The 14,085-nt window shown below is 39.7% G+C and overlaps 1 protein-coding gene across 1 annotated transcript; it reads right to left on the reverse strand.

Annotated features, from left to right (window-relative positions):
- Positions 1-635: 635 nt before the first annotated feature.
- On the reverse strand, positions 636-11,942 carry LOC124269553 (cysteine sulfinic acid decarboxylase-like). The gene is made up of 4 exons (XM_046704583.1): positions 11,722-11,942; positions 2,536-3,419; positions 1,953-2,363; positions 636-1,631 (listed from the first exon to the last, which is right to left on the reverse strand). The coding sequence occupies exons 1-4, from the start codon at positions 11,759-11,761 to the stop codon at positions 1,257-1,259; spliced, it is 1,710 nt and encodes a 569-aa protein (XP_046560539.1). The 5' UTR covers positions 11,762-11,942; the 3' UTR covers positions 636-1,256.
- Positions 11,943-14,085: the final 2,143 nt, after the last annotated feature.

Consider the following 14,085-nt stretch of genomic DNA (forward strand, 5'->3'; position numbering starts at 1 on the left):
TTGGGACAAGACAGTCTCATTGGCAATATTTCCGCGGTGTTGTGATATAAAAAAGTGGCAAAATATCATCTAAAATAAATCTTATATTTTATTGGCATATTTTGCAAAGATGAAAAAAATGTTCTTTAATGTTGTAACTGGGAGAATTACAGGAGTGCTACGACAGCTTGTAAATAATCCAGTTTGATGTGTCGGCAATTAAGTGTTTCATTTGCTGATCAAAATATGTTTTTCCCAAGCGTGTCTCGGTACAAGGTGTATAGTTCATGAGCATTGATCTACGCAAATGGGATACGATGACAGCCAAATCAGAAATCCTGACCACCCGATCCCGTTAGTCGCCTCTTACGACAAGCAGGTGCCATAAAAGACCACGACCTTGAGGATATAATCCACGCTAATTATGCACGTGTCTTTGGCTGTGTGTTCTTGTCCCACTTTTGTGAGGTACCAAACAGTTTCACAGCGTCAGATTATACTGACTCAGAGCCAATCAGTGTTTGTTTCCGCAATGCCGAGCTCCAGGCAATGTCACGGCAATTGCAGTCGTGAGCCATGATAAATCCGGAATATTACAGACTGCGGCACACTCTCCCGCCCTCCTCTCAAACAATACATTATTAAGGGTAAACAGATTTATTGTAAAATAGTTTTATTTGGAATGAAAATATATAAACAATAACAGTATATACAGTGTGACGTAACAAGGCCAGTGAAACCAGCATTCAATTGATTGCACATGAAACCACTGACTTCCTTTGAAGCCTTGGAGATTCTGTTCCACTTTTGACGAACCTAATGTCATTTTACTTCTTTGTCATGGATTGTCCCTAGAGACGGAGTTAATGTCATTTTACTTCTTTGTCATTGATTATCACAGACGTATTCACGTATCAAGGGAGGGAATAGCTTTCTTAACAATCTGTTACAAAACGTTTATCGGCACCAGTGTGATATACTCAACGTATAATAAATTCAATACCATTAATGTTATACTATGATAATTTCATCGTTTTAGCATAATTTCCACTAGCGCAAAAATTCAAATGGAAGCAAATAAGTTTCTCTAAAATAAACTCATCTTTGTACCCTGTCATTAAGTAGTGTCCCAAATGTTTAGACAATGAAGTAACATTTGTTTGTGTCTTGTCACTGTCGCCCCCACGTGATCACTTCATGTCACGTGTCAAGCAACTAATCATCACAGAGCACCGGGAAAGCTCGTCTCTAAAATGTTATATCACTTGTTTCACAGTTCACACAATTATATCACGACCAAGTGTTTCAATCTGGTCGAGAAAATAGTCCATGTCTTCAAACGTTGTCCCTGAACTCTGCAGCACCAACCGGAAGAAGTTGACATGCTCTTTCTGTGGCTGGTAGGTAATCATCATGGACCCTGTGCGGATCATGCGCTCCTTGATAAGCGGCGCCACCTTGTGGAGTCGAGCACGGAATTCTGGGCCTTCCGGGACTTTCCTCAGTGATGGTGGGATGTACCAGAAGCAGACATTGGTCAGTTGTGGTTCTGAGACGACCAATTGAAAGCCTTCTCGCACTTTAAGTCTTTCTACAAAATACTTGGTGTTGTCGAACAGAGTGTTGACGTGTTGCTCCAAACCTCGTGTACCCTGGAAAAGGAAACATAGGATGATTTACTATTTCTTACACACTTGTAGTCCATTTCATACATTTATTCCATTGCATCATATTGTTTATATGAAATGAAAAATATGAACTTTTACGGGTACTATTAAATTGAATGCACATTAAGAAACCAGGGGCGGGGAATTTAGTTTGTTTTGCAGATGCCAAAAATATTTGGAGATATCAAAAAAGAACCCCCAAAAGGAAACAAAGAAGCTTGCAGTAATCTAATGTTTCTTTCAGTCAGAAGCAGAATTGATTTTTTAGGATAGTATTTACGATGACACTCAGGTGTGACTGCCTACCTTGGCCTTCCACATGAGCCAAAACTTGAAGACATCGACCTTACGGCCACACTGGAACGTCTTGTCGCCGGTGTCGTAACTGACGTCGTAGAACTTGTCTGGTTGGAAAAGGTAAGATGCCTTGGCGCTGTGAGCCGCCTGCAGCACGCCCTCGTGTTTTGTGAGGAAGGTTGAACATTGCTGTGGAGCACCTAGAAGTTTATGAGGGTTCCAAGTGACTGAATCTGCGCGATCCACGCCTTCCATCAACCCACGATGACGTCGGGACATGAGGACGCCACCTCCCCAAGCACCATCCACGTGAAGCCATAAACCATTAGCGACACAAACGTCGGCGATGTCGTTGATGGGGTCGAAGGCGCCAAACACTGTTGTTCCTGCTGTGGCCACAACTAAGAACGGACGTCCACCCTGGAAAACGAAAATTATTTATAAACTGAACAGTAACCTTGGGACCTTGTACACTAGTTAGGTCAGTCAGAAGGTACAAACAATAAGGGTAAAATACCTGAACAGAAAATAGATACGATATTTCAGCATTAGAGGTATTTGTCGTATTGTCGAACAGTAGAACATGCCATACCTGCTGTTTTGTGTCCTCAATCTGGGCTTCGAGGTCCTCGGGGATCATCCGACCTTGAGCATCAGTCTTGACCAGTCTGACGTTATCATCCCCAAATCCGAGAAGACATCCCGCTTTCCTGATGGAGTAGTGGGCCAGCTCAGACGTGTACAACACCAACTGTGGCAGCCCAAACAGGCCCCGCTTCTTTGTCTCGGGGAACGCCATCTGTCGGGCGCAACTCAACGCCATGATGTTGGCAATGGATCCGCCAGGAGCAAAGATTCCGTCCCCGCCCTCGTAGCCAATCAGTTGTCTCATCTTCGCCAACACCGCCTGTTCCATGACGGTAAAGACGGGAGCGACTTCGTACGTGTAGAGACTGCAGTTGAGAGCGTCCGTCACGAGTTGACCAGCAAGACCATATGGGTCCAGACTGGAGAACAGCTGGTTGACGAAGTGAGGATGACCGGTTTTGACGCTATATTTGATAACGTCCTTGACCCTATCCATAAGCTGTTCATGGCTTTCGCTCGTTGGCTGAGGCTCCAGGTCCATCTTGGCCGATAACTCTTCGGGAGCCATCCATTCAATGACCTTGCCCTCTCGATCTCCGGCCTTTTGGACAATGTCCTCCATGATGACCTTGAAGATGTCACGCAGGAAGTCCTCCTGCCCGGCAGGCTGGGTGCGGAAGGTCGTGCTGTTACCGGAAATGACGGAATCGCAGCTCTCCTCTTCAAGAGATTCCATATCTCTCAGACCCCAGACAGCACTGTCGTCCGACAACTCGCTCACGTCGCCACAACTGCTGTTGTCGTCTACAGACACCATGGTTGTGTCTTCAGACTTCCCAAATTTCATAAGCTTCGCGGGTGGAGCCAAGAAGTTACGTCTGTCCAAACCTTAATGAAAAAAAGAAATAGTTAGTAAAACTGTACGAAACCAATCGAAATGACAATTGTTAACTGATAACAATCGTTTCTGAAATGTAGCTTGCCCCACTAGAAATTAAGTGATTTATGTTATGCAGTCCTTATAGCTAACAAAAATTAAAAGAAGATCTCACGTGTCCGTAGATCAATACAGCCATCAATAATCAAATTTATCTTCGTAACGATACAAGTGAGTGAGTGAGTATGGTTTTACGCGGATTTAGTAATATTCCAGCAATATTACCGCGGGGCACACCAGAAATGGGCTTCGCACATTGTGGAAACTAGATGTGGGGAGTAGAACCCGGGCTTTCAGTGTGACGAGCGAACGGTTTAACCACTAAGCTATCCCACCGCCCGTAACGATACGAGGTTACGAAATACACACTTGCATATGTTTGCATGTGAAATTAAAGACCTCTAGGACTTGGTAGTTCACCAGGTCAGCAATATCTTAAGACTATTCCACATAATGTCTCATTCTATCGACCACATGTTTGCAGAGTGCATGGTTATATAAGGCGACGACGTCAGTCGAGGCGATGACGGATAGACGAGTGTTCCTTGTTCAATGTTTGAGCAAGCAACCATTATAGTTCTTAATGTCAGCCTTAAGTGTCAATACGCACAGTATATTGAGTAAGACATAAATTATATTATACAATATATACTGACATCCTATTAACTTTTGAGTAACTAAGACCAATTAAAAATTATCGACTTCAAAATTCGTGCCCATTAATGGTGAGAGTGGGAGCGTGCTTTTTCACGCTGTTCTAGGGACCATTCATAATTTTTGGCTAGGAGGGTGATGATGATTTTTATGGAGAAGCATGTACAATGTGAGTGACCTCCCCTAAAATTTATGTACAAAGTAAGCGGACCCCCCCCCACGCATGTCATGTACAAAATCAATATTTTTTTAGGCATAATTTAAAAACAATTTCGTGTAAAATTGCTGGACCCCGCCCCCAGTACATGTGTACAAAATTGATTACCCCACACACATCCCCACAACAAAAGGGGTGACACCCCCCTCCCCTTTAAAATCATCAACCCCGCTAGACATAGATTATGAACGGTCTCTTAGGGACATTCAGTGATAACAGAGGTGAACGCCAACCACCGCCCACCCAACCTCCTGTACATAGGTATGCTTACTCCACACAGGGTATATTATTAAAGTAAAGCGTAACCTAACCCTCATATTGTAGTGACAAGTGACCATTATCATTAACACGGTAGTGGGATAATGTAGTGACAAGTGACCATTATCATAAACACGGTAGTGTGATAATGTAGTGACAAGTGACCATTATCATTAACACGGTAGTGGGATAATGTAGTGAAAAGTGACCATTATCATTAACACGGTAGTGGGATAATGTAGTGAAAAGTGACCATTATCATAAACACGGTAGTGTGATAATGTAGTGACAAGTGACCATTATCATAAACACGGTAGTGGGATAATGTAGTGACAAGTGACCATTATCATTAACACGGTAGTGGGATAATGTAGTGACAAGTGACCATTATCATTAACACGGTAGTGGGATAATGTAGTGACAAGTGACCATTATCATAAACACGGTAGTGGGATAATGTAGTGAAAAGTGACCATTATCATTAACACGGTAGTGGGATAATGTAGTGACAAGTGACCATTATCATTAACACGGTAGTGTGATAATGTAGTGACAAGTGACCATTATCATTAACACGGTAGTGGGATAATGTAGTGACAACTGACCATTATCATTAACACGGTAGTGTGATAATGTAGTGACAAGTGACCATTATCATTAACACGGTAGTGCGATAATGTAGTGACAAGTGACCATTATCATAAACACGGTAGTGGGATAATGTAGTGAAAAGTGACCATTATCATAAACACGGTAGTGTGATAATGTAGTGAAAAGTGACCATTATCATAAACACGGTAGTGTGATAATGTAGTGACAAGTGACCATTATCATTAACACGGTAGTGGGATAATGTAGTGAAAAGTGACCATTATCATAAACACGGTAGTGTGATAATGTAGTGACAAGTGACCATTATCATTAACACGGTAGTGGGATAATGTAGTGACAAGTGACCATTATCATTAACACGGTAGTGCGATAATGTAGTGACAAGTGACCATTATCATTAACACGGTAGTGGGATAATGTAGTGACAAGTGACCATTATCATTAACACGGTAGTGGGATAATGTAGTGAAAAGTGACCATTATCATTAACACGGTAGTGTGATAATGTAGTGACAAGTGACCATTATCATTAACACGGTAGTGGGATAATGTAGTGAAAAGTGACCATTATCATAAACACGGTAGTGGGATAATGTAGTGACAAGTGACCATTATCATTAACACGGTAGTGTGATAATGTAGTGACAAGTGACCATTATCATTAACACGGTAGTGCGATAATGTAGTGACAAGTGACCATTATCATTAACACGGTAGTGGGATAATGTAGTGACAAGTGACCATTATCATTAACACGGTAGTGGGATAATGTAGTGACAAGTGACCATTATCATTAACACGGTAGTGGGATAATGTAGTGACAAAGTGACCATTATCATTAACACGGTAGTGGGATAATGTAGTGAAAAGTGACCATTATCATAAACGGTAGTGGATAATGTAGTGACAAGTGACCATTATCATTAACACGGTAGTGGGATAAAGTGACCATTATCATTAACACGGTAGTGGGATAATGTAGTGACAAGTGACCATTATCATTAACACGGTAGTGGGATAATGTAGTGACAAGTGACCATTATCATTAACACGGTAGTGGGATAATGTAGTGAAAAGTGACCATTATCATTAACACGGTAGTGGGATAATGTAGTGAAAAGTGACCATTATCATTAACACGGTAGTGGGATAATGAAGTGACAAGTGACCATTATCATTAACACGGTAGTGGGATAATGTAGTGACAAGTGACCATTATCATTAACACGGTAGTGTGATAATGTAGTGACAAGTGACCATTATCATTAACACGGTAGTGGGATAATGTAGTGACAAGTGACCATTATCATTAACACGGTAGTGGGATAATGTAGTGACAAGTGACCATTATCATTAACACGGTAGTGGGATAATGTAGTGACAAGTGACCATTATCATTAACACGGTAGTGGGATAATGTAGTGACAAGTGACCATTATCATAAACACGGTAGTGGGATAATGTAGTGAAAAGTGACCATTATCATTAACACGGTAGTGGGATAATGAAGTGACAAGTGACCATTATCATTAACACGGTAGTGGGATAATGTAGTGACAAGTGACCATTATCATTAACACGGTAGTGGGATAATGTAGTGACAAGTGACCATTATCATTAACACGGTAGTGCGATAATGTAGTGACAAGTGACCATTATCATTAACACGGTTGTGGGATAATGTAGTGACAAGTGACCATTATCATTAACACGGTAGTGGGATATTGTAGTGATAACAAGTGACCATTATCATTAACACGGTAGTGGGATAATGTAGTGACAAGTGACCATTATCATTAACACGGTAGTGGGATAATGTAGTGACAAGTGACCATTATCATTAACACGGTAGTGGGATAATGTAGTGACAAAGTGACCATTATCATTAACACGGTAGTGCGATAATGTAGTGACAAGTGACCATTATCATTAACACGGTAGTGGGATAATGTAGTGACAAGTGACCATTATCATTAACACGGTAGTGGGATAATGTAGTGAAAAGTGACCATTATCATTAACACGGTAGTGGGATAATGTAGTGAAAAGTGACCATTATCATTAACACGGTAGTGTGATAATGTAGTGACAAGTGACCATTATCATTAACACGGTAGTGGGATAATGTAGTGAAAAGTGACCATTATCATAAACACGGTAGTGGGATAATGTAGTGACAAGTGACCATTATCATTAACACGGTAGTGGGATAATGTAGTGACAAGTGACCATTATCATTAACACGGTAGTGGGATAATGTAGTGAAAAGTGACCATTATCATTAACACGGTAGTGGGATAATGTAGTGAAAAGTGACCATTATCATTAACACGGTAGTGGGATAATGTAGTGACAAGTGACCATTATCATAAACACGGTAGTGGGATAATGTAGTGAAAAGTGACCATTATCATTAACACGGTAGTGGGATAATGTAGTGAAAAGTGACCATTATCATAAACACGGTAGTGGGATAATGTAGTGAAAAGTGACCATTATCATTAACACGGTAGTGGGATAATGAAGTGACAAGTGACCATTATCATTAACACGGTAGTGGGATAATGTAGTGACAAGTGACCATTATCATTAACACGGTAGTGTGATAATGTAGTGACAAGTGACCATTATCATTAAACACGGTAGTGGTGATAATGTAGTGACAAGTGACCATTATCATTAACACGGTTGTGGGATAATGTAGTGACAAGTGACCATTATCATTAACACGGTAGTGGGATATTGTAGTGACAAGTGACCATTATCATTAACACGGTAGTGGGATAATGTAGTGACAAGTGACCATTATCATTAACACGGTAGTGTGATAATGTAGTGACAAGTGACCATTATCATTAACACGGTAGTGCGATAATGTAGTGACAAGTGACCATTATCATTAACACGGTAGTGGGATAATGTAGTGACAAGTGACCATTATCATTAACACGGTAGTGGGATAATGTAGTGACAAGTGACCATTATCATTAACACGGTAGTGGGATAATGTAGTGACAAGTGACCATTATCATTAACACGGTAGTGTGATAATGTAGTGACAAGTGACCATTATCATTAACACGGTAGTGGGATAATGTAGTGACAAGTGACCATTATCATTAACACGGTAGTGGGATAATGTAGTGACAAGTGACCATTATCATTAACACGGTAGTGGGATAAGGCAGTGACAAGTGACCATTATCATTAACACGGTAGTGGGATAATGTAGTGACAAGTGACCATTATCATAAACACGGTAGTGGGATAATGAAGTGAAAAGTGACCATTATCATTAACACGGTAGTGGGATAATGAAGTGACAAGTGACCATTATCATTAACACGGTAGTGGGATAATGTAGTGACAAGTGACCATTATCATTAACACGGTAGTGGGATAATGTAGTGACAAGTGACCATTATCATTAACACGGTAGTGCGATAATGTAGTGACAAGTGACCATTATCATTAACACGGTAGTGGGATAATGAAGTGACAAGTGACCATTATCATTAACACGGTAGTGGGATAATGTAGTGACAAGTGACCATTATCATTAACACGGTAGTGGGATAATGTAGTGACAAGTGACCATTATCATTAACACGGTAGTGGGATAATGTAGTGACAAGTGACCATTATCATTAACACGGTAGTGTGATAATGTAGTGACAAGTGACCATTATCATTAACACGGTAGTGCGATAATGTAGTGACAAGTGACCATTATCATTAACACGGTAGTGGGATAATGTAGTGACAAGTGACCATTATCATTAACACGGTAGTGGGATAATGTAGTGAAAAGTGACCATTATCATTAACACGGTAGTGTGATAATGTAGTGACAAGTGACCATTATCATTAACACGGTAGTGGGATAATGTAGTGAAAAGTGACCATTATCATAAACACGGTAGTGTGATAATGTAGTGACAAGTGACCATTATCATTAACACGGTAGTGGGATAATGTAGTGACAAGTGACCATTATCATTAACACGGTAGTGGGATAATGTAGTGACAAGTGACCATTATCATTAACACGGTAGTGTGATAATGTAGTGACAAGTGACCATTATCATTAACACGGTAGTGGGATAATGTAGTGACAAGTGACCATTATCATTAACACGGTAGTGGGATAATGTAGTGACAAGTGACCATTATCATTAACACGGTAGTGGGATAATGTAGTGAAAAGTGACCATTATCATTAACACGGTAGTGGGATAATGTAGTGACAAGTGACCATTATCATAAACACGGTAGTGGGATAATGTAGTGAAAAGTGACCATTATCATTAACACGGTAGTGGGATAATGTAGTGACAAGTGACCATTATCATTAACACGGTAGTGGGATAATGTAGTGACAAGTGACCATTATCATTAACACGGTAGTGGGATAATGTAGTGACAAGTGACCATTATCATTAACACGGTAGTGCGATAATGTAGTGACAAGTGACCATTATCATTAACACGGTAGTGGGATAATGTAGTGACAAGTGACCATTATCATTAACACGGTAGTGGGATAATGTAGTGACAAGTGACCATTATCATTAACACGGTAGTGGGATAATGTAGTGACAAGTGACCATTATCATTAACACGGTAGTGGGATAATGTAGTGACAAGTGACCATTATCATTAACACGGTAGTGTGATAATGTAGTGACAAGTGACCATTATCATTAACACGGTAGTGCGATAATGTAGTGACAAGTGACCATTATCATTAACACGGTAGTGGGATAATGTAGTGACAAGTGACCATTATCATTAACACGGTAGTGGGATAATGTAGTGAAAAGTGACCATTATCATTAACACGGTAGTGTGATAATGTAGTGACAAGTGACCATTATCATTAACACGGTAGTGGGATAATGTAGTGAAAAGTGACCATTATCATAAACACGGTAGTGTGATAATGTAGTGACAAGTGACCATTATCATTAACACGGTAGTGGGATAATGTAGTGACGGTAGTGGATAAAGTGACCATTATCATTAACACGGTAGTGGGATAATGTAGTGACAAGTGACCATTATCATTAACACGGTAGTGGGATAATGTAGTGAAAAGTGACCATTATCATTAACACGGTAGTGTGATAATGTAGTGACAAGTGACCATTATCATTAACACGGTAGTGTGGATAATGTAGTGTAGTGACAAGTGACCATTATCATTAACACGGTAGTGTGATAATGTAGTGACAAGTGACCATTATCATTAACACGGTAGTGGGATAATGTAGTGACAAGTGACCATTATCATTAACACGGTAGTGGGATAATGTAGTGACAAGTGACCATTATCATTAACACGGTAGTGGGATAATGTAGTGAAAAGTGACCGGTAGTGTGATAATTATCATTATCATTAACACGGTAGTGGGATAATGTAGTGAAAAGTGACCATTATCATTAACACGGTAGTGGGATAATGTAGTGACAAGTGACCATTATCATTAACACGGTAGTGGGATAATGTAGTGACAAGTGACCATTATCATTAACACGGTAGTGTGATAATGTAGTGACAAGTGACCATTATCATTAACACGGTAGTGCGATAATGTAGTGACAAGTGACCATTATCATTAACACGGTAGTGGGATAATGTAGTGAAAAGTGACCATTATCATTAACACGGTAGTGGGATAAGGTAGTGAAAAGTGACCATTATCATTAACACGGTAGTGTGATAATGTAGTGACAAGTGACCATTATCATTAACACGGTAGTGGGATAATGTAGTGACAAGTGACCATTATCATTAACACGGTAGTGGGAATGTATCGCTCACTTCACATGATCAGACTTTCCCGGAGAATATTTCGATTACAATGGGAAATCAATCAAAATTCAGCTTCAAGGCCACCTACAGCTTCTAAAGTATAAACTGACAGTAAGATAGCATTACGTTTGTTGATATTCGATCCTACGAGACCAGAAAGAGATCAGTTTTATGGGACTTTCAGCACTAATCATACAATATTAGAATTAAATGACGCATGGATTTGAACCCAGGGCTATGTGTGAAGTGCGAACGCGAAACAACAAGGCCAACTAACCCACGCAGCTGAGCCGACTAAAACCAAGGAAGGAAATAAAATGTACCCAACACTGTATCGTTACCTATATAGACGTCCTGAAACGTAGACGCTATTTAAATTATTTTCAAATATACATTCAATGTCTCTGTCTCCATAAAGGAATGTCCCACATTCAATCATCAGTATTATAACCTCTGTAAAATTACAGCTAATAATTAGAATGATATGACGTAAATCTTGAAAAATCTTGTCTACGCCACACGCCACAACCTTTTACATTAAAAATCAATAAGAATAAGCTTATTACAATGTATTCTATTTCTAGAATATTTATTCTATCATAATAAGGTATTTGTCTTACAATATGTCTGACAATAAAATAATCTGTACTTCAAATGAATTAAAAGAGATATTTGGATAATAAAATTAAAATCTTACCATTTCTGGTATCTCTTGAGGTGACAGATTCTGATTCCATTCTTGGCTGTGAAGATTTGTGAAAAGATTTCTGGTGTTCGTTCTTCCCTTATGCGCATCTTGGAGGGTTGTTCGTCTTTTATACTACCGGCAAAATGCTAATTAGATAATTTTCCACATCGGAAAACTACTCCGCTACGAAGCAATCGGTTTCCCTGGAATAAAGGGTGAAGGTCGCGGGGAATTCCCCATTCGAGATCGTTCAAATATATGTATTGATGAACGCGAGTGCACGCGGTGACGTCACTAAGCCGCCTTCCCGCACCTCGCTGTGTGTTACTAAGTCCATTTTCATCTCGTCCCTCGGTAAGATCTGGGTAGTCGAGTAACTGTCAATCAAGCAAATGCAAAACATTAAAAAAAATAATTAAGAACACAATTGTTATTGATGTGGTCGTTTCCTTCGGCCGTGTGTATTATATCAGCGGTAACTTCTACATGATGTGGGTTCTCTCCTGTTCAGGCGATCTCGAAGCAATAAAGGGAGACCACCCGCATGTTACCCTGTGTCCAACTGAAAGTGGATACCGGCTCGCCAGTCACGACAACAACTGTAACATATCACGTGTTATGTCCATTATTGCGGCATTTGACATAGCCCTCAGCTGACGAAGTGCGTGGTTTACTGCGCCGGATTTTTCTTTCTTATCTCGAAATTTATTGCCAAATATGCTTACAAAATTTCCTATGAGGCGGATTGAAGGGTTCCTTCCTCATTGCTGACCAGTGGCGATGACTGGTAGATGAGGCCATGGCTAGCCGTGAAGCATTGTGGCAACAATGTGGTATAACGGGTGTATATGTCACAATGTATATATAGTTAGACTAACGCATAGTGTCTGAATATGCATGTTTCTGACAGTAACAAATAAACCCATTTAAATTGAAAAAGAGTCCCCGGGAGACCAGAGATTCAGAAACTGATTTTCTTCATTTAGAGTTTTAGCATTGCAGTCAGGGCTGGACAGTAGGGAACATATATAATATGGTTCCGGGACTGTGAGACAGACTAATATATAGCCACCAGTAACACAGATATACTACTACATATAACCTGCAATAACACGTATGTATCAGCAAGTGTAGCCATCAGTAACAGATATACCGCTACATATAGCCTGCAATAACACCAGCAGGTATAGCCATCAGTAACAGATATATCACTATATATAACCTGCAATAACATATCAGCAGGTATAGCCATCAGTAACAGATATATCACTCCATATAACCTGCAATAACATATCAGCAGGTATCGCCATCAGTAACAGATATACCACTACATATAGCCTGCAATAACATATCAGCAGGTATAGCCATCAGTAACAGATATACCACTACATATAACCTGCAATAACATATCAGCAGGTATAGCCATCAGTAACAGATATACCACTACATATAGCCTGCAATAACATATCAGCAGGTATAGCCATCAGTAACAGATATACCACTACATATAACCTGCAATAACATATCAGCAGGTATAGCCATCAGTAACAGATATACCACTCCATATAACCTGCAATAACATATCAGCAGGTATAGTCATCAGTAATAGATATATCACTACATATAACCTGCAATAACATATCAGCAGGTATGTTCATCAGTAAAAGATATATCACTACATATAACCTGCAATAACACGTATGTATCAGCAAGTGTAGCCATCAGTAACAGATATACCACTACGTATAGCCTGCAATAACATATCAGCAGGTATGTTCATCAGTAATAGATATATCACTACATATAACCTGCAATAACATATCAGCAGGTATAGTCATCAGTAACAGATATATCACTACATATAGCCTGCAATAACATATCAGCAAGTATAGCCATCAGTAACAGATATACCACTACATATAAACTGCAATAACATATCAGCAGGTATAGCCATCAGTAACAGATATATTACTACATATAGCCTGCAATAACATATCAGCAAGTATAGCCATCAGTAACAGATATACCACTACATATAACCTGCAATAACATATCAGCAAGTATAGCCATCAGTAACAGATATATCACTACATATAGCCTGCAATAACATATCAGCAGGTATGTTCATCAGTAATAGATATACCACTACATATAACCTGCAATAACATATCAGCAGGTACAGCCATCAGTAATAGATATATCACTACATATAGCCTGCAATAACATATCAGCAGGTATGTTCATCAGTAATAGATATACCACTACATATAACCTGCAATAACATATCAGCAGGTACAGCCATCAGTAATAGATATATCACTCCATATAACCTGCAATAACATATCAGCAGGTACAGTCATCAGTAATAGATAT

Source organism: Haliotis rubra, unplaced genomic scaffold, assembly GCF_003918875.1.
Source record: "Haliotis rubra isolate DU_JTF1 unplaced genomic scaffold, ASM391887v1 Scf1455, whole genome shotgun sequence".
Classification (NCBI taxonomy): domain Eukaryota; kingdom Metazoa; phylum Mollusca; class Gastropoda; order Lepetellida; family Haliotidae; genus Haliotis; species Haliotis rubra.

Excerpts from the sequence above, each read along its gene's own strand:
- LOC124269553 (XM_046704583.1), bottom strand. The coding sequence starts at position 11,761 with ATGGAATCAGAATCTGTCACCTCAAGAGATACCAGAAATG. Across the intron at positions 3,420-11,721 it reads CTCAAGAGATACCAGAAATG|GTTTGGACAGACGTAACTTC; the intron begins GTAAGATTTTAA and ends TTTTTCATTAAG. Across the intron at positions 1,632-1,952 it reads GGCTCATGTGGAAGGCCAAG|GGTACACGAGGTTTGGAGCA; the intron begins GTAGGCAGTCAC and ends TTCCTTTTCCAG.